Raw genomic sequence first — 15,215 nt, forward strand, 5'->3', positions numbered from 1 at the left:
TTGTTTTGAACTTTATTACACCTTGGAGCACTTTTTCGGGCCCCTGCTTTTCCTATCTGCGCCTAATGACTGAGCTACGTGACGTCATTTCTTGTGATTTCTCACGGAGCATTTCTGGTCGGGATGGGATTCCAGGGATTCGAATAAAGTACCAACTCTTTTCTTTACTATAGTGGTCTCGATAACGGGTACCGTAATATGTGTCCCCTCCCCCTGGAAGCAGCCTCAGTGATGTTAACTAGGGAACTCCTGAATAAATAGAGGAGCGCGGGGGCTGTACCTTAGAGCAGTGGTCCCCAACCTTTTTGTAGCTGCGGACCGGTCAACGCTTGAAAATTTGTCCCACGGACCGGTGGGGGGGGTGTATTTAAAAAAAATATATATATATATATATATATATATATATATAAATAAATACAATCATGTGTGCTTACGGACTGCATCCCTGCATACTGTATTGATATATAGTGATTTATAATGTATATATTGTGTTTTTTATGTTGATTTCATAAAAAAAAAAAAAAATTTTTTTTTTTTTTTTTTTTACATAAATAAATACAATCATGTGTGCTCACGGACTGTATCCCTGCATACTGTATTGATCTATAGTGATATATAATGTATATATTGTGTTTTTTATGTTGATTTCATAAAAAAAATAAAACATTTTTTTTTTTTTTTTTTTACATAAATAAATACAATCATGTGTGCTTACGGACTGTATCCATGCATACTGTATTGATCTATAGTGATATATAATGTATATATTGTGTTTTTTATGTTGATTTCATAAAAAAAATAAAAAATAAATAAAAATATTTTTTTACATAAATAAATGCAATCATGTGTGCTTACGGACTGTATCCCTGCATACTGTATTGATATATAGTGATATATAATGTATATATTGTGTTTTTTATGTTGATTTCATTAAAAAAAAAAAAAAACATTTTTTTTAAATTTTTTTTTTTACATAAATAAATACAATCATGTGTGCTTACGGACTGTATCCATGCATACTGTATTGATCTATAGTGATATATAATGTATATATTGTGTTTTTTATGTTGATTTCATTAAAAAAAAATAATAATAATTTTTACATAAATAAATACAATCATGTGTGCTTACGGACTGTATCCCTGCATACTGTATTGATATATAGTGATATATAATGTATATATTGTGTTTTTTGTGTTGATTTCATAAAAAAAAAAAAAAAAAAAATACCAATCGGTCCGCGGACCGGTACCGGGCCGTGGCCCGGTGGTTGGGGACCACTGCCTTAGTGGTGGGAGACTGTAACTGAGTGTGCAGCCCCAAACGTTTCTCCTCATGAGCAAAATTGAACTCTGTCCCTGCCTGATTCCTTGCTTCTTGTCTTGTTTAACAGATAGTTTGGTGTTTGAACCTGACACTTTCTTGCTATTTGAGGCACAGCGCCTATTAATTATTAATTGAGGAACAGCAAGGCGTGGTATTTTTAGACAAGCATATCCTGTGTGAGCGTGTGTGCAACATCAACTTCATCGACCTTTCCTCGCTCTCCCGTGAGCGTCCGCACGAGTTTTGCATTCGCGGCGTTTTTTGCGAACAAACGGGCGATGAGATACGGCAGGGAGCAAAAGGAGACGACAGGGGCGAGAGACTGAGGCAAATATGTTATATCCAGTCTGCTATCCGGCCCGTGGGCTGCTCGACTCCCGCCAATCGCCAGCCTCCGCCACTGCGCCGCCGCGTCCCCCGAGCTCTCCATCCGCCGTGCGCGAGCAAAAAAAAAACACGGCACATTTGTTTCGACTCGCTGTTGACCCTGCGAGCCTCGTGTTTCTCCCAAAGTGGCTTAAACAAGCCGTAGGGGGCGTTCATGCTGCCGCCAAAAACAAACACACATGCAAAGACAGCCATTATTTGTCTCGCCTGCCGCCCCCGGAGGGGAGGCTGACACTCTCCTCCTCATCCCGGCATCATGGCGCAAGGAGAGGCAGCCAGGAGCGATGCGAGAGTGAGGCCTTAGAAACTGGGAAACGGAGAGGATGGCATGCCTGGGCGTTCTGTGGATGACACATGTGGCGCACCCTATGAGGAAGCGTACATGTAATCCGGATATCCCCACATTTTTTTTAATTATCAGTTGGTTTTCCCGATACAATTAAGTGGTTAGAGATCAGTAGGTCACACCAAAGACTATGAAAATGGCATCAAGGGTTGGAATTGGGGGTTAAATCACCAAAAACGATTCCCGGGCGCGGCCACTGCTGCTGCTCACTGCTCCCCTCACCTCCCAGGGGGTGATCAAGGGGATGGGTCAAATGCAGAGGACAGATTTCACCACACCTAGTATGTGTGTGTGTGTGACAATCATTGGTACTTTAACTTTATTAACTTTAATGTAGTGATCAAACTGAAGGCAATGTTACAGAGCAAAAGTAGTGTTTGTACTTCACAAAAATACTCAAGTAAGAGTAAAAAAATACTTTATTTTGTTTTAAAACTTACGGAGCCCCTAAAGGGACATGGGGGAAATTGATTTTTGTAATAATTTATTTATTGAAAATTATAAAAAAAAAATATATATTTTTTTTACATGTATCTCGTGCGCACGAGAAACTTTCTCGTGCGCACAAGATACATGTAAAAAAAAAAAAAGAAAATTATAATTTTATTTTTTTATAAATTTATTTAAAAAAATAAATGTAAAAAAAATAAATATATAATTTTATTTTTTTATACATTTATAAAAAGTTTCTCGTGTGCACGAGATACATGTAAAAAAAAAAGATACATTTTTATTTTTATAAATTTATAAAAAGTTTCTCGTGCGCACGAGATACATGTCAAAAAAAAATAAAAAATTATAATTTTTTTTTACATGTATCTCGTGCGCACAAGAAACTTTTTATAAATTTATAAAAATAAAAAAATAAATATATATATTTTTTTACATGTATCTTGTGCGCACGAGATACATGTCTAAAAAAATATATACATAATATATATATTTTTTGACCATCAAAATGGTTCTCACACTATTATGTTAGATCCGCTATGGACTGGACTCTCACACTATTATGTTAGATCCACTATGAACTGGACTCTCACAATATTATGTTAGATCCACTATGGACTGGACTCTCACACTATTATGGTAGATCCACTATGGACTGGACTCTCACACTATTATGTTAGATCCACTCTGGACTGGACTCTCACAATATTATGTTAGATCCACTATGGACTGGACTCCCACTATTATGTTATATCCACTATGGACTGGACTTTCACACTATTATGTTAGAGCTACTATGGACTGGACTCTCACACTATTATGTTAGATCCACTATGGACTGGACTCTCACACTATTATGTTAGATCCACTCTACTACGTCCATTGCACCGGTCACCCAAGGGCGGGTCCCCACATCTGCGGTCCCCTCCAAGGTTTCTCATTGTCCCATTGGGTTTCTCATAGTCATTCTCATTGACATCCCACTGGGCTGTGAGTTTTTCCTTGCCCCGATGTGGGATCTGAGCCGAGGATGTCGTTGTGGCTTGTGCAGCCCTTTGAGACACCCGTGATTTAGGGCTATACAAGTAAACACTGATTGATTGATTGACCTCAACGCCGAGCATCCTGATTCCTGCAGGCTCCAAGAAGGGGATGCGGGATTGGATGCGATATCGCCTACATTTCTAGCGCTCTCATATTAAATATCTACAACAAAGGCGCGGAAAAAGAAAGAAAGACTTCCCCCTTGTCGCGTGATAATTCCCTCTTGATAATGTTTTGTCAAAGCGTTTCCTGGCGATCAAACACGGCAGTCATTTAGAGGCGAATTAGCGCCACAAAGACGCTTCTTGTTGGGGAGCATTACCTACTGGAAGCCGAAGGAACATTTTCCTCACCTTCCCTAACAATCTGCAGCCAAATTGCCTTCCCGCTTTCATGTGAGCTTCACAGAAGCACATCACACACTATTTCATGCGAGCTCCCTCCCTCGCATTAAATGATACTGTTTATACACAGCGGCATCTATCATCCCATTTCACACTTCCCCTGGCTTGTTTATACGCCTCAGGTTCTGGGGCAACGTCAAGGCACATTCTTCCCTTCTTCCCCTTCCTCTATTCCTTCCCTCCGAGTGCCGAAGCCTTATTAAGTGTTTGATCAATGCGCGGCGAGGTAGCCTAATGTCCGGCAGGTCTTGTTCTGGGCTGATAAATGTGTCAGGGTGACAAGAACAAAACCCTCGAGGTTCTTTCCAAGGCTACGGTCATTGAGGAACGTGAGCAACGTCCCGGTCCAAGACAGAGCACCAGGACCGGGTCGTAGACTGATTTCCGCAAATCTTTCCGCGCTCCCCGAGCTAGAAAAGCAAATTGCGGGTGAATTTTGACGCAGTATGACGCCGCCGCAGCCCCGGAGAGGAGTTGGATTCTCTTTTGTCAAAGATTTGGACTGTCGGTTCAGGGAAAGGACACGCTGTGTAGTGCGGAAATAATCACATTTCCGATGGCAGTTCCAGTCCGACTTGCGATACAATTAACTTAAACGTGGAGGCGCTATGAGTAATGACTATTGCTCTAATCCCAAGACGCGGGGGTTGCAAGTGACGCACGTACAGTACGCAGACGTGAAAACTAAAGCAGTGGGGTTTGTGGAGTAAAAAGCCACTTTTACACCGAACAACTTTTTCCTCTTCCCTGTTCTCTGTGAACAACACCAAATGTCCATATCGGTACATCCCATTCACAATATTGTTTCAACCGCTGATTTGTATGCATTTTTTGGGGGGTCTTTAATACTGCTCAGTGGCCTAGTGGTCAGAGTGTCCGCCCTGAGATCTGTAGGTTGACTACGGTCTGCACTGGAGCCAAACAGCAGGACATGTGTAACAACTACATTATGACCTGCCACTCTTTATAACTCCTTGTGCAGATCTGAATGCTCATTATTTAAATGTTGACCTACATTTTAAGCAAAGGCGGTAATACTAATCGCCACGTTTGGCCGAGTCATACCAAAGACTATAACAATGGGACCCATTACCTCCCTGCTTGGCACTCAGCATCAAGGGTTGGAATTTGGGGGTTAAATCACCAAAAATGATTCCCGGGCGCGGCCACCGCTGCTGCTCACTGCTCCCCTTACCTCTAACGGGGTGATCAAGGGTGATGGGTCAAATGCAGAGAATAATTTCGCCACACCTAGTGTGTGTGTGACAATCTTTGGTACTTTAATATTACTTATTTATAATTAATATCATTATTATTGGACTCCAGAAAGAAACATACCCCACCATAAACCTAACGTCACTGACACACTTACACACAGCCAGTATGTTTTAGGGTTGTCCCGATACCAATAATTTGGTACCGGTACCAACATGTTTATTGATAATTTTCAAAATAAAGGTAACTACAAAAAAATTTCAATATTGGTTTTGTTTTAACAGAAAATATATATATATATCAAACATATGTTTCTTGTTGCACTCAAACAACAATTTACAATTTTCCATATTACATATAGTCTGCCATAATCAATGATTAGGTTAGAATATAATAAAAAAGCTTTATTGACATTATATCAAATTATTCATGATTTATGATTGCCACCGCTGGTCTGTACTTTAAGAAAAATACAATTATTGTAAATACTAAAAACAAAACTATGGATAAAAGTACACAGATAAGCCATGTAGCAGGGAAAACACACACTTGTTAAAGATAAAACACAAATTGTAGGAATTTGTTACAAAAAAGATGAGCGATGAACGGGTCCGATTGTGTCCTGCCAAACTAATAATAAAGCGATTGCCACGAATCGGCGGCTTCGGCATTCTGACCTGAAAGCGGAGCTTAGCAGACCCATTGCTGGGTAAAGTGAAGGGTGTTACTCCCGACGAAAACATCGACCCTGGAAGGAACGTCTGCCCTGTGCTCCTCGACTACGGTCTGCACCGGAGCCAAACAGCAGGGCAGGTGTAACAACTGCATTATTACCTGTCAGGGTTAGGCTTGAGTTTTTTCTTGCCCTGATGTGGGTTCTGAGCTGAGGATGTCGTCCTGGCTTGTGCAGCCCTTTGAGATACTCGTGATTAAGGGCTACATAAATCAACTTTGATTGATTGATTGAACTATTTTGCAATTTTGAAAGGGGGTGTAGGCTGTGGTATACTTTCTCCGATTGAAACGAAGATTCTTGGTCAACTTTGACAACAACATTTTTACTTTTTCAACTGATGGATTTAAATGAAACTTCAAATCTTTACAAAAGCCCAGTCCATGGTCATGTGGACCCTGGAGCGATTGTGGCCGCAGAGAATGTTAGAATCAGCCCGGTGCTGAAGATGAGTTGCGAGCAAAAAGGCTGTTAATACGCGGGCTGCTCGCTAAGTGCCTGCGAGTGAAGCCTGATCAAAGCAAAGGGGTTTAGGTGGAAAGATGCTGAGGCGCCTCGGAGAGTCCACACAGAAAGAGACAAATATTGAATCCCATTAAGTCCGGCCAAGTGTGTCTGACAGGTGCAGGGAGAGTGTTTTGCGGCGAGGGCGAGCAGCTCCTTCTAAGTGAAGTGTATCGCGGCTGCCCACCACACACTCGGTCACGCCTCTCTCTCCTTCTCACGGTGGCGGGATTACAGGGGAGGAGGGCCTTAGGGATATTTAAAGCAGCATTTCAAGGGAATCAGGCCTGCTTCACAGCCGTCCCTAGGCCGTGTGACCGGGCCCTGGTCTCCCTCTTAACGCCGGCCGCACTAATCAATCCCTGCTCTCGTCAAGCCCGAGAAAGAAAGCGAAGAAGGCGAGATCCGGGAGAAAGAGCCTCAGAAGAGAAAGGAACAAGGCGAAAAGTCCGGGATTTGCTTTTAACACATGAAGCCGCCCGTTGAATATGCATGCGCAGGGTGGTGCGGGGAGCCCAAAGCAATCTTATTCTTCTCCGAGTGAAGTTTGCTCCTGACCGTCACGTCGGGCGGCGAGCCGGGGCTTCGCTCTTTGACGAGTGTCCACTTAGAGAGCCGAGGCTCCTGCGAGGACGAGCTCCGCTTGACACGAGCAAAGCCGCATCTCAGGAGGACTTGCCGCACCGATGGGGGAGGGGGGGGGGGGGGGGGGGACTTAGCGGGGACAAGCTGCAATGACTTTTAGAGGCGGGCTGTATTAAAGGCTAAGTGGCAATAAAAACAAGCGCTATTTGGCTTGCCAGCCGCCATTCTGGACACGCTTCCGCGCTGGTGTAGTTAGAGCCTGGGGATGGGCGATAAACTTAAATAGTTTGTCAGACAAAGAAATGGGAACGGGGAACGCCGAGCGGGGGCCTGAGGATGATTCACTTTTAATTTGGCGATTTCAGCAGAGGCTCTAGGTTTGAAATTGAAAAACCATTGTCATAAATGTCATCAACAGCTCGTGTTTGTGTGGGTGAGGGCGCACTGCACGGCGTTTTGGATCGAAACCATTATTTTGCTCCCTTATTGGACCCAAAATAAACCAAACTTTTAACATCGGGTAGCGATGTCTGGACTGGAGCCTGCAGTGCCTCAGACTGGAAGTCTCTGCAGAGAGTGGTGATATCAGAATAATTGTATATAAGTTATCACACAACTTGCTTTCCCATGAGTTCAGGCTGCCCTGCGAGAATCATGAGATGGAGAATCATGTGCCTCTCAGTCCTTTCCATCGAGGACGTGGAAGACATCTACCTATTTGGAACCATGATCGTGGGGCACCTGCTGATTGGGCTGGGCATTGCTCTGGTGTATCGTAAAATTCGTAAGACGATGGCAGCCACTGAAGGAGCCCAAAGGCTGTTCGTCGCAATGGACGGATTGGGCCGGGCTGTAGGAACACCGTCTGTGGCGATTTCTGAACTGAATCGCAAGATGGATCACATCATGGAAAAGCTTGCTATAAAGGAAGGTTTGGATATGAGAGCTAGCATGGACGAATAGAACAGACAAGTCATTGTTAATGCCTGTTCGGGAAAAAAAATAAATCCTTATCTACGATTTGACTGCCCCGAATGGCCTTCAGACAAGAACAGGCTGTTCTGTAATCATCCCCTGAGGAATTTCAAAGATGGACGCTTTTTGACCTCCCTCCCTCCTCCCCTCCTCAACGACACCTGGGAATCGAACTTTGCTTGCATTGCATGCAGAACGACTCTGGGCTTATGAACATTTACACTTCACCCAAAGACAATGGGCATATATACAAACACACTCCCCATCCCCATCCAACGCCCCTCACCACCACTGCTTAATTCCTCTTCGGGGTTATGGACGGCTGAGTAGCGCTTTATAGCAGCAGGCCGGTCTCCATGGCCCCAAATCCCCCTCCCCCTTTGTTGCGAGTTGTTGTGATTATATGTAACATGTTTATGTGTGCTATGCTAAATGAGGTTTTTTCCCTTGGACTCATTCAGGACCCCCTCCCGAGGGTCCAGCCTTAGACTGATATGTTTTACTCCTCCCCCCTTTCCCAATATCACCTTTTTCCCACCTTTTTAAGGAGCGCCATAAGTGGCTGATCCGTTGGCGGTCCCGTCTTGTCTCCCTGTAACGTATGTCTGCTCTTAGTGGGACTGTGCCGAAAATGAAATTTCAGTTATTATGTGTCTTGTACATGTTAAAGAATGGAAAATAATAAAGCATCTTGAATCTTGAATCTTGAGAAGACAAAAGCTGTCTTTGTTCTTATCGAGCAAAATGCCGACCGCTTGTAAACCTCCACTGTGTGCGATGGGATGAGACGTGGAGGTGTCGGTTTCTTTGATCTATTGGATAGCCACAGGAAGACCTTGTCATGACCCGAGATCTACAAAGCAGAGAGGGGGGGAAGACCTGACACCGCTCCAGGCACCTTTTCTTTGAACTGTTTATGACCGAGAGCGGGAGCTGTTTATGACCACCTCCCCTTAGGAGCAGCTGCGTAATGTAATGTAATGTAATCAGAAAATGCCCAAATAAAGGAGGAGCGCGTTTGGACTGCCTTCAGAGCGTGGCGGGAGACTGTACGAGTGTGAAGCCCCAGACGTTTCTCCTCACGAGCTAAATTGAATCCTGTCTCTGTTTGATTCCTGTCAGGTTCAAACACTGATGAAATCTATTAAACAGACGAGAAGCAAGGAATCATGCAGAGAAAGAGTTACATTTTGCTCAATTGAGGAGAGACGTGTTTTGGGCTGTACTCTAGTTACAGATCCAAACTACGTTCTAAAAGTCCAGGCCACATGCTTCCTCTATTTATTTGGGAGGTTCCTGGTTACATCACTGAAGCTGTCGCCGAGGGAAGGGGGTAATCTCGACAGCCCCAGTTAGACACAATATATGATTATACAAAAATGCAAATGTGCTGACAGTCGTGATATCGCCTTGTCTCTGCTCTGTCTGCGTCACGGTACTCGTTTATGACCGAGTGCGGGAGATGTTTATGACCCCCCTCCCCTTAGGACAGTGGTTCTTAACCTACGGGTTCGGTGAGTCGGCCTCAGGGGTTCAGCGGAGGTCAAAACACACCCGACTCATCGTGTAAATACAAACTTCTCCCTATCGGCGTATTACGGATACGGCAACAGCTGACTGATTTGCAGGTGTGTAATTTGTTGTGAGTTTATGCACTGTGTTGGTTTTGTTCTTTGAACAAGGTGATGTTCATGCACGGTTCATTTTATGCAGCAGTAAAAAAAAACATGGTAACACTTTAGTATGGGGAACATATTCACCATTAGTTAGTTGCTTATTAACATGCGAATTAGTAACATATTGGCTCTTAACTAGTCATTATTAAGTACTTATTAATGCCTTATTCGGCATGGCCTTATTATAACCCTAACCCTCTAACCCTGACCCTAACCAAATAACTCTTTATTACTTAGAATATGTTCCCCTAGTGTCCAAATAACTCTAAATTAAGTCTTTGTTACTTAGAATATGTTCCCCATACTAAAGTGTTATCAAAAACATATAACTTTGTCTTGAATTTGAAAAAAAACCAAATTTTATTTTTCATTAAAGAAGGATTCGGTGAATGCGCATATGAAACTGGTGGGGTTCGGTACCTCCAACAATGTTAAGAACCACTGCCTTAGGAGCAGCTGCGTAATGTAATATAATGTCATCAGAAAATGACCAAATAAAGGAGGAGCGCGTTGGGACTGCCTTTAGAGCGTGGCGGGAGACTGTTCGAGTGTGCAGCCCCAGACATTTCTCCTCATGAGCTAAATTGAATCCTGTCTCTGTTTGACTCCTTTGCTTCTTGTCTTGTCTAACAGATGTCATCAGTGTTTGAACCTGACAGGTGAGGACGGCGGAAAAGATCATCAGGACTCCTCTTCCTCCTATCCGGGAGATCGCAAAAAGCCGCTGCCTGACCACGGCTCAGAAAATCTGCAGAGACTCCTCCCACCCCCACCAAGGACTGTTTTCACTGCTGGACTCTAGAAAGAGGTTCCGCAGGTTCTGTAACAGAACCTCCAGGTAACAGCTTCTTCCCTCAGGCCGTAAGACTCTTGAACGCATCATAATAATCCCCTCAATTCCCCCCCAAAAATGGATTAACTGGCTGGAATATAAAGACAATATAACATACATCCATAAACGTGGATGCATATGCAAAAGTGCAATATATTTATCTGTACAGTAATCCATTTATTTATATATGCACATTATTGCTCTTTTATCCTGCCCTACCATGAGCTAATGCAACAAAATTTCGTTCTTATCTGTACTGTAAAGTTCAAATTTGAATGACAATAAAAGGAAGTCTAAGTCTAAAAAAGGAAGTCTAAACTGTTATCATCAAGCAATATCTTGATGATAACAATCCGGCCTTAGTCTACAAACAACTGAATGTGTGTGTGTGTGTGTGTGTCTTACATAATTAGCAGCGCCGTCGGCCCCGTCGTCTCGCAGCTCGGCCACGACGAAGCAGACGTACTCCTGCTGGCTGGTGAGCGGCTTGTTGTAGAAGCCCTCGTACCACTTCTCGTCGCCCAGGGTGAAGGTGGGCGGCAGCGCGGGCAGCTTGGCGGCAATGTAAGGCTTGGACAAGCCCAGGTGGCGCCGCCGCCGCCTTAGGGCGGGACCTTTGCTCGATTTCACCAGCTGTGGACAACATGGATGTTGGATTAGTACAGACAGATAACATATCTGAGGGCTAAGTCAGGGCCCGAAGCAGGATTTTAACTTAAGGACTACCCCCATAACAACATTTTTTAAAACTTTTTAAATTAGCCTCTTAAGGCCCAAGCTGTTTGTTTACATGCTTTTTTAAAATTTATTTCTCTTTGCTATTTGGGCTTATTGGACCCTAATTAGAATAAAAACTAAGAATCATCTTTTGATATGATGTACTTAGTCCATAAGTACACAAATGTGTACTTCATGTTTAGTGACATGCTAATTCTTAGTTTTACACTTTTTTTCCCCCAAATTCCATTGTATGTTATACTCTTCTGACACCACCAGATGGCAGTATAAGTGTCCACATAAGTGGCCATAAGACCCCAATTCAGTAGTGTACACAATTTTGGAAATAAGAGCTAAAAGGTGCTGTCCACGCATGTGGCCACTAAGCCTTTAGAGGTTAATAGACTAGAATTTATTTTCTTTTCTTTCTTTCTTTCTTTAGTTTATTTCGAACATGAACACACTTACAGCATAGTACATCACACAATTTCATATCATTTCACTTTACATCATGTCCGAAAAGGAGTAGGAAGAAGCAACGCTTATTTAATCCTACCCCTTTCCCACTTCAGAGCGTTTATAGAAATAAACATTGATTTATTGATTGAAGAAATAATAAACTCAACTAAACTCAACTATTTTTTACCATATCGTATATGTATTGTGTGCTTTTATAAATGTATCTCTCTCTTTCTTTTCTTTTTCTTTTAAATTGTAATTTTACTGCCTTTTTTTTACATCACGGCCAGGATACTACAGATGAAAAGTAGCCTTCTGGCTAATTCTGTTTTTTTTTTAACCACGCATAGTCATATGTTTTTATGAAACTGCATCTAATCTAATCTATTCTAACCTACCGATCTCAGGGTGGCAGCTGTTATCTGTCATGATCCGTGGTCCGGATCATGTTTATGTTATGTTCCTGTTTTTGTGCACCCTTGTTTGTTTTAGTTACCATGGCGACTTATGATTTTCACCTGCCTCTGGTGTTCGGGACGCGCACCTGTTTCCAATCTAGAGACATTATTTAAGCCTGCCTCTGCCAGTCAGTCGTCCTGGCGTCAGTCATCTGTCATGATCCGTAGTCCGGATCATGTTTTGTGTTTTCTGTTTGTTTTGGACTCCTTTAGTTCCTGTTTGTGCACCTCCTGAGTTTGTTACCATGGCTACTTATGATTTTCACCTGCCTCGTCCGCTGCTTCCACGCCTGCCTCGCCGACGACGAGGCAGTTCCTGTTTGTGCAACCTCCTGAGTTTGTTACCATGGCTACTTCTGATTTTCACCTGCCTCGTCTGCTGCTTCCACGCCTGCCTCGCCGACGACGCGCCCACCTCCCCGTCGGCTACGGATGTGGCCGTTCCCTGGTCGCCCGCCAGGCCAAGTGCCCCAGAATCCACCGAGGACAAGTCAAGTGGCGGCGGCGAGTGGAATGCCGCTGCAGCAGGCGAGGCGGGCGACCCGGGAACGGCCAAATCCGTGGCCGACGGGGAGGTGGGTGCACTTGGCGAGGCGGGCGACCACGGAACGGCCGCATCCGTAGCCGACGGGGAGGTGGGCGCGTCGTCGGCGAGGCAGGCGTGGAAGCAGCGGACGAGGCAGGTGAAAATCATAAGTAGCCATGGTAACAAACTCAGGAGGTGCACAAACAGGAACTAAGGGAGTCCAAAACAAACAGAAAACACAAAACATGGGCGTGTTTGCCATAACATACGCCGCTTTCTCCGCGATTTAGCCGCTGATAATGTCATGATCCGTGGTCGGGATCATGTTTTGTGTTTTCTGTTTGTTTTGGACTCCTTTAGTTCCTGTTTGTGCCACCTCCTGACTTTGTTACCATGGCTACTTATGATTTTCACCTGCCTCGTCCGCTGCTTCCACTCCTGCCTCGCCGACGACGCGCCCACCTCCCCGTCGGCTACTGATGTGGCCGTTCCCTGGTCGCCCGCCAGGCCAAGTGTCCCAGAATCCACCGAGGATAAGTCAAGTGGCGGCGGCGAGTGGAACGCCGCTGCAGCAGGCGAGGCGGGCGACCCGGGAACGGCCAAATTCGTGGCCGACGGGGAGGTGGGTGCACTTGGCGAGGCGGGCGACCAGGGAACGGCCACATCCTTAGTCGACGGGGAGGTGGGCGCGTCGTCGGCGAGGCAGGCGTGGAAGCAGCGGACGTCGGCGCGGCAGGCGTGGAAGCAGCAGACGAGGCAGGTGAAAATCATAAGTAGCCATGGTAACAAACTCAGGAAGTGCACAAACAGGAACTAAAGGGGTCCAAAACAAACAGAAAACACAAAACATGGGCGTGTTTGCCATAACATATGCCGCTTTCTCCGCGATTTAGCCGCTGATAATGTCATGATCCGTTGTCCGGATCATGTTTTGTGTTTTGTGTTTGTTTTGGACTCCTTTAGTTCCTGTTTGTGCAACCTCCTGAGTTTGTTACCATGGCTACTTATGATTTTCACCTGCCTCCTCTGCTGCTTCCAAGCCTGCATCGTCCGCTGCTTCCACGCCTGCCGCGCCGACGTCCGCTGCTTCCACGCCTGCCTCGCCGACGACGCGCCCACCTCCCCGTCGGCTATGGATGTGGCCGTTCTCTGGTCGCCCGCCAGGCCAAGTGTCCCAGAATCCACCGAGGACAAGTCAAGTGGCGGCGGCGAGTGGAACGCCGCTGCAGCAGGCGAGGCGGGCGACCCGGGAACGGCCAAATCCGTGGCCGACGGGGAGGTGGGTGCACTTGGCGAGGCGGGCGACCAGGGAACGGCCGCATCCGTAGTCGACAGGGAGGTGGGCGCGTCGTCGGCGAGACAGGCGTGGAAGCAGCGGACGTCGGCGCGGCAGGCGTGGAAGCAACGGACGAGGCAGGTGAAAATCATAACTAGCCATGGTAACAAACTCAGGAGGTGCACAAACAGGAACTAAAGGAGTCCAAAACAAACAGAAAACACAAAACATGGGCGTGCCTGCCATAACATACGCCGCCTTCTCCGCGATTTAGCCGCTGATAATGTCATGATCCGTGGTCCGGATCATGTTTTGTGTTTTCTGTTTGTTTTGGACTCCTTTAGTTCCTGTTTGTGCAACCTCCTGAGTTTGTTACCATGGCTACTTATGATTTTCACCTGCCTCGTCCGCTGCTTCCACGCCTGCCTCGCCGACGACGCGCCCACCTCCCCGTCGGCTACGGATGTGGCCGTTCCCGGGTCGCCCGCCTCGCCTGCTGCAGCGGCGTTCCACTCGCCGCCGCCACTTGACTTGTCCTCTGTGGATTCGGGGACACTTGGCCTGGCGGGCGACCAGGGAACGGCCACATCCGTAGCCGACGGGGAGGTGGGCGCATCGTCGGCGAGGCAGGCGTGGAAGCAGCAGACGAGGCAGGTGAAAATCATAAGTAGCCATGGTAACAAACTCAGGAGGTGCACAAACAGGAACTAAAGGAGTCCAAAACAAACAGAAAACACAAAACATGACCCGGACCACGGATCATGACATTATCAGCGGCTAAATCGCGGAGAAAGCGGCGTATGTTATGGCAAACGAGCCCGGGCGACGTCACAAAGCAGGACGCATGTAAACAAAGTGGCCTGAGCGAAGAAACGAGGAACAATTAGCGGTCTAGCAGCCTGGTTAATAGACGAGCAGCAAACAGCAAACAGCAAGGCGCTGCACTGCGGCGTTGTGTCGTCTGCTGCATTTTGCTCGCTGTCGAGCGCCGTCTCCTGCGCCCCTACAGATGCGGCTTTATTAAATCATTATGTCAAGAGGGAGGGTGGGAGGAGACAATGGCCCGCTGCTTGCTATTTAATGACTCAGGGAGGCACGTCTCCTCGCCTCTCTGGTGTCTCTTCTGCTGTATTCCCCACAAGCAGAGAAGCACGCCCAACGAGCCTTGTGCTGCGTTTCTAAATGCTGCTATTATTAAAATGAGATGTGTCATCATGCCTATATTCCCTCCTGGTGCAGGACTATATGATGAAGTAGTCATCAGAGCACCTGCTGCGCGACTGGAGCTTCCGAAACGAACAA

General features: G+C 45.7%; 1 protein-coding gene across 14 annotated transcripts in view; it reads right to left on the reverse strand.

Annotated features, from left to right (window-relative positions):
• The window catches only part of LOC133631554 (receptor-type tyrosine-protein phosphatase F), a 595,429-nt gene that overhangs the window by 80,790 nt on the left and 499,424 nt on the right, over positions 1 to 15,215 (reverse strand). For all 14 annotated transcript variants that reach the window (XM_062023872.1, XM_062023869.1, XM_062023867.1 and 11 more), the window contains one exon: positions 10,883 to 11,110. In XM_062023872.1, coding sequence (XP_061879856.1) covers positions 10,883 to 11,110 — 228 coding nt within the window. The remainder of the gene's footprint in view (positions 1 to 10,882; positions 11,111 to 15,215) is intronic.

This window comes from Entelurus aequoreus, linkage group LG16 (genome assembly GCF_033978785.1).
Source record: "Entelurus aequoreus isolate RoL-2023_Sb linkage group LG16, RoL_Eaeq_v1.1, whole genome shotgun sequence".
In the NCBI taxonomy this organism is placed as follows: domain Eukaryota; kingdom Metazoa; phylum Chordata; class Actinopteri; order Syngnathiformes; family Syngnathidae; genus Entelurus; species Entelurus aequoreus.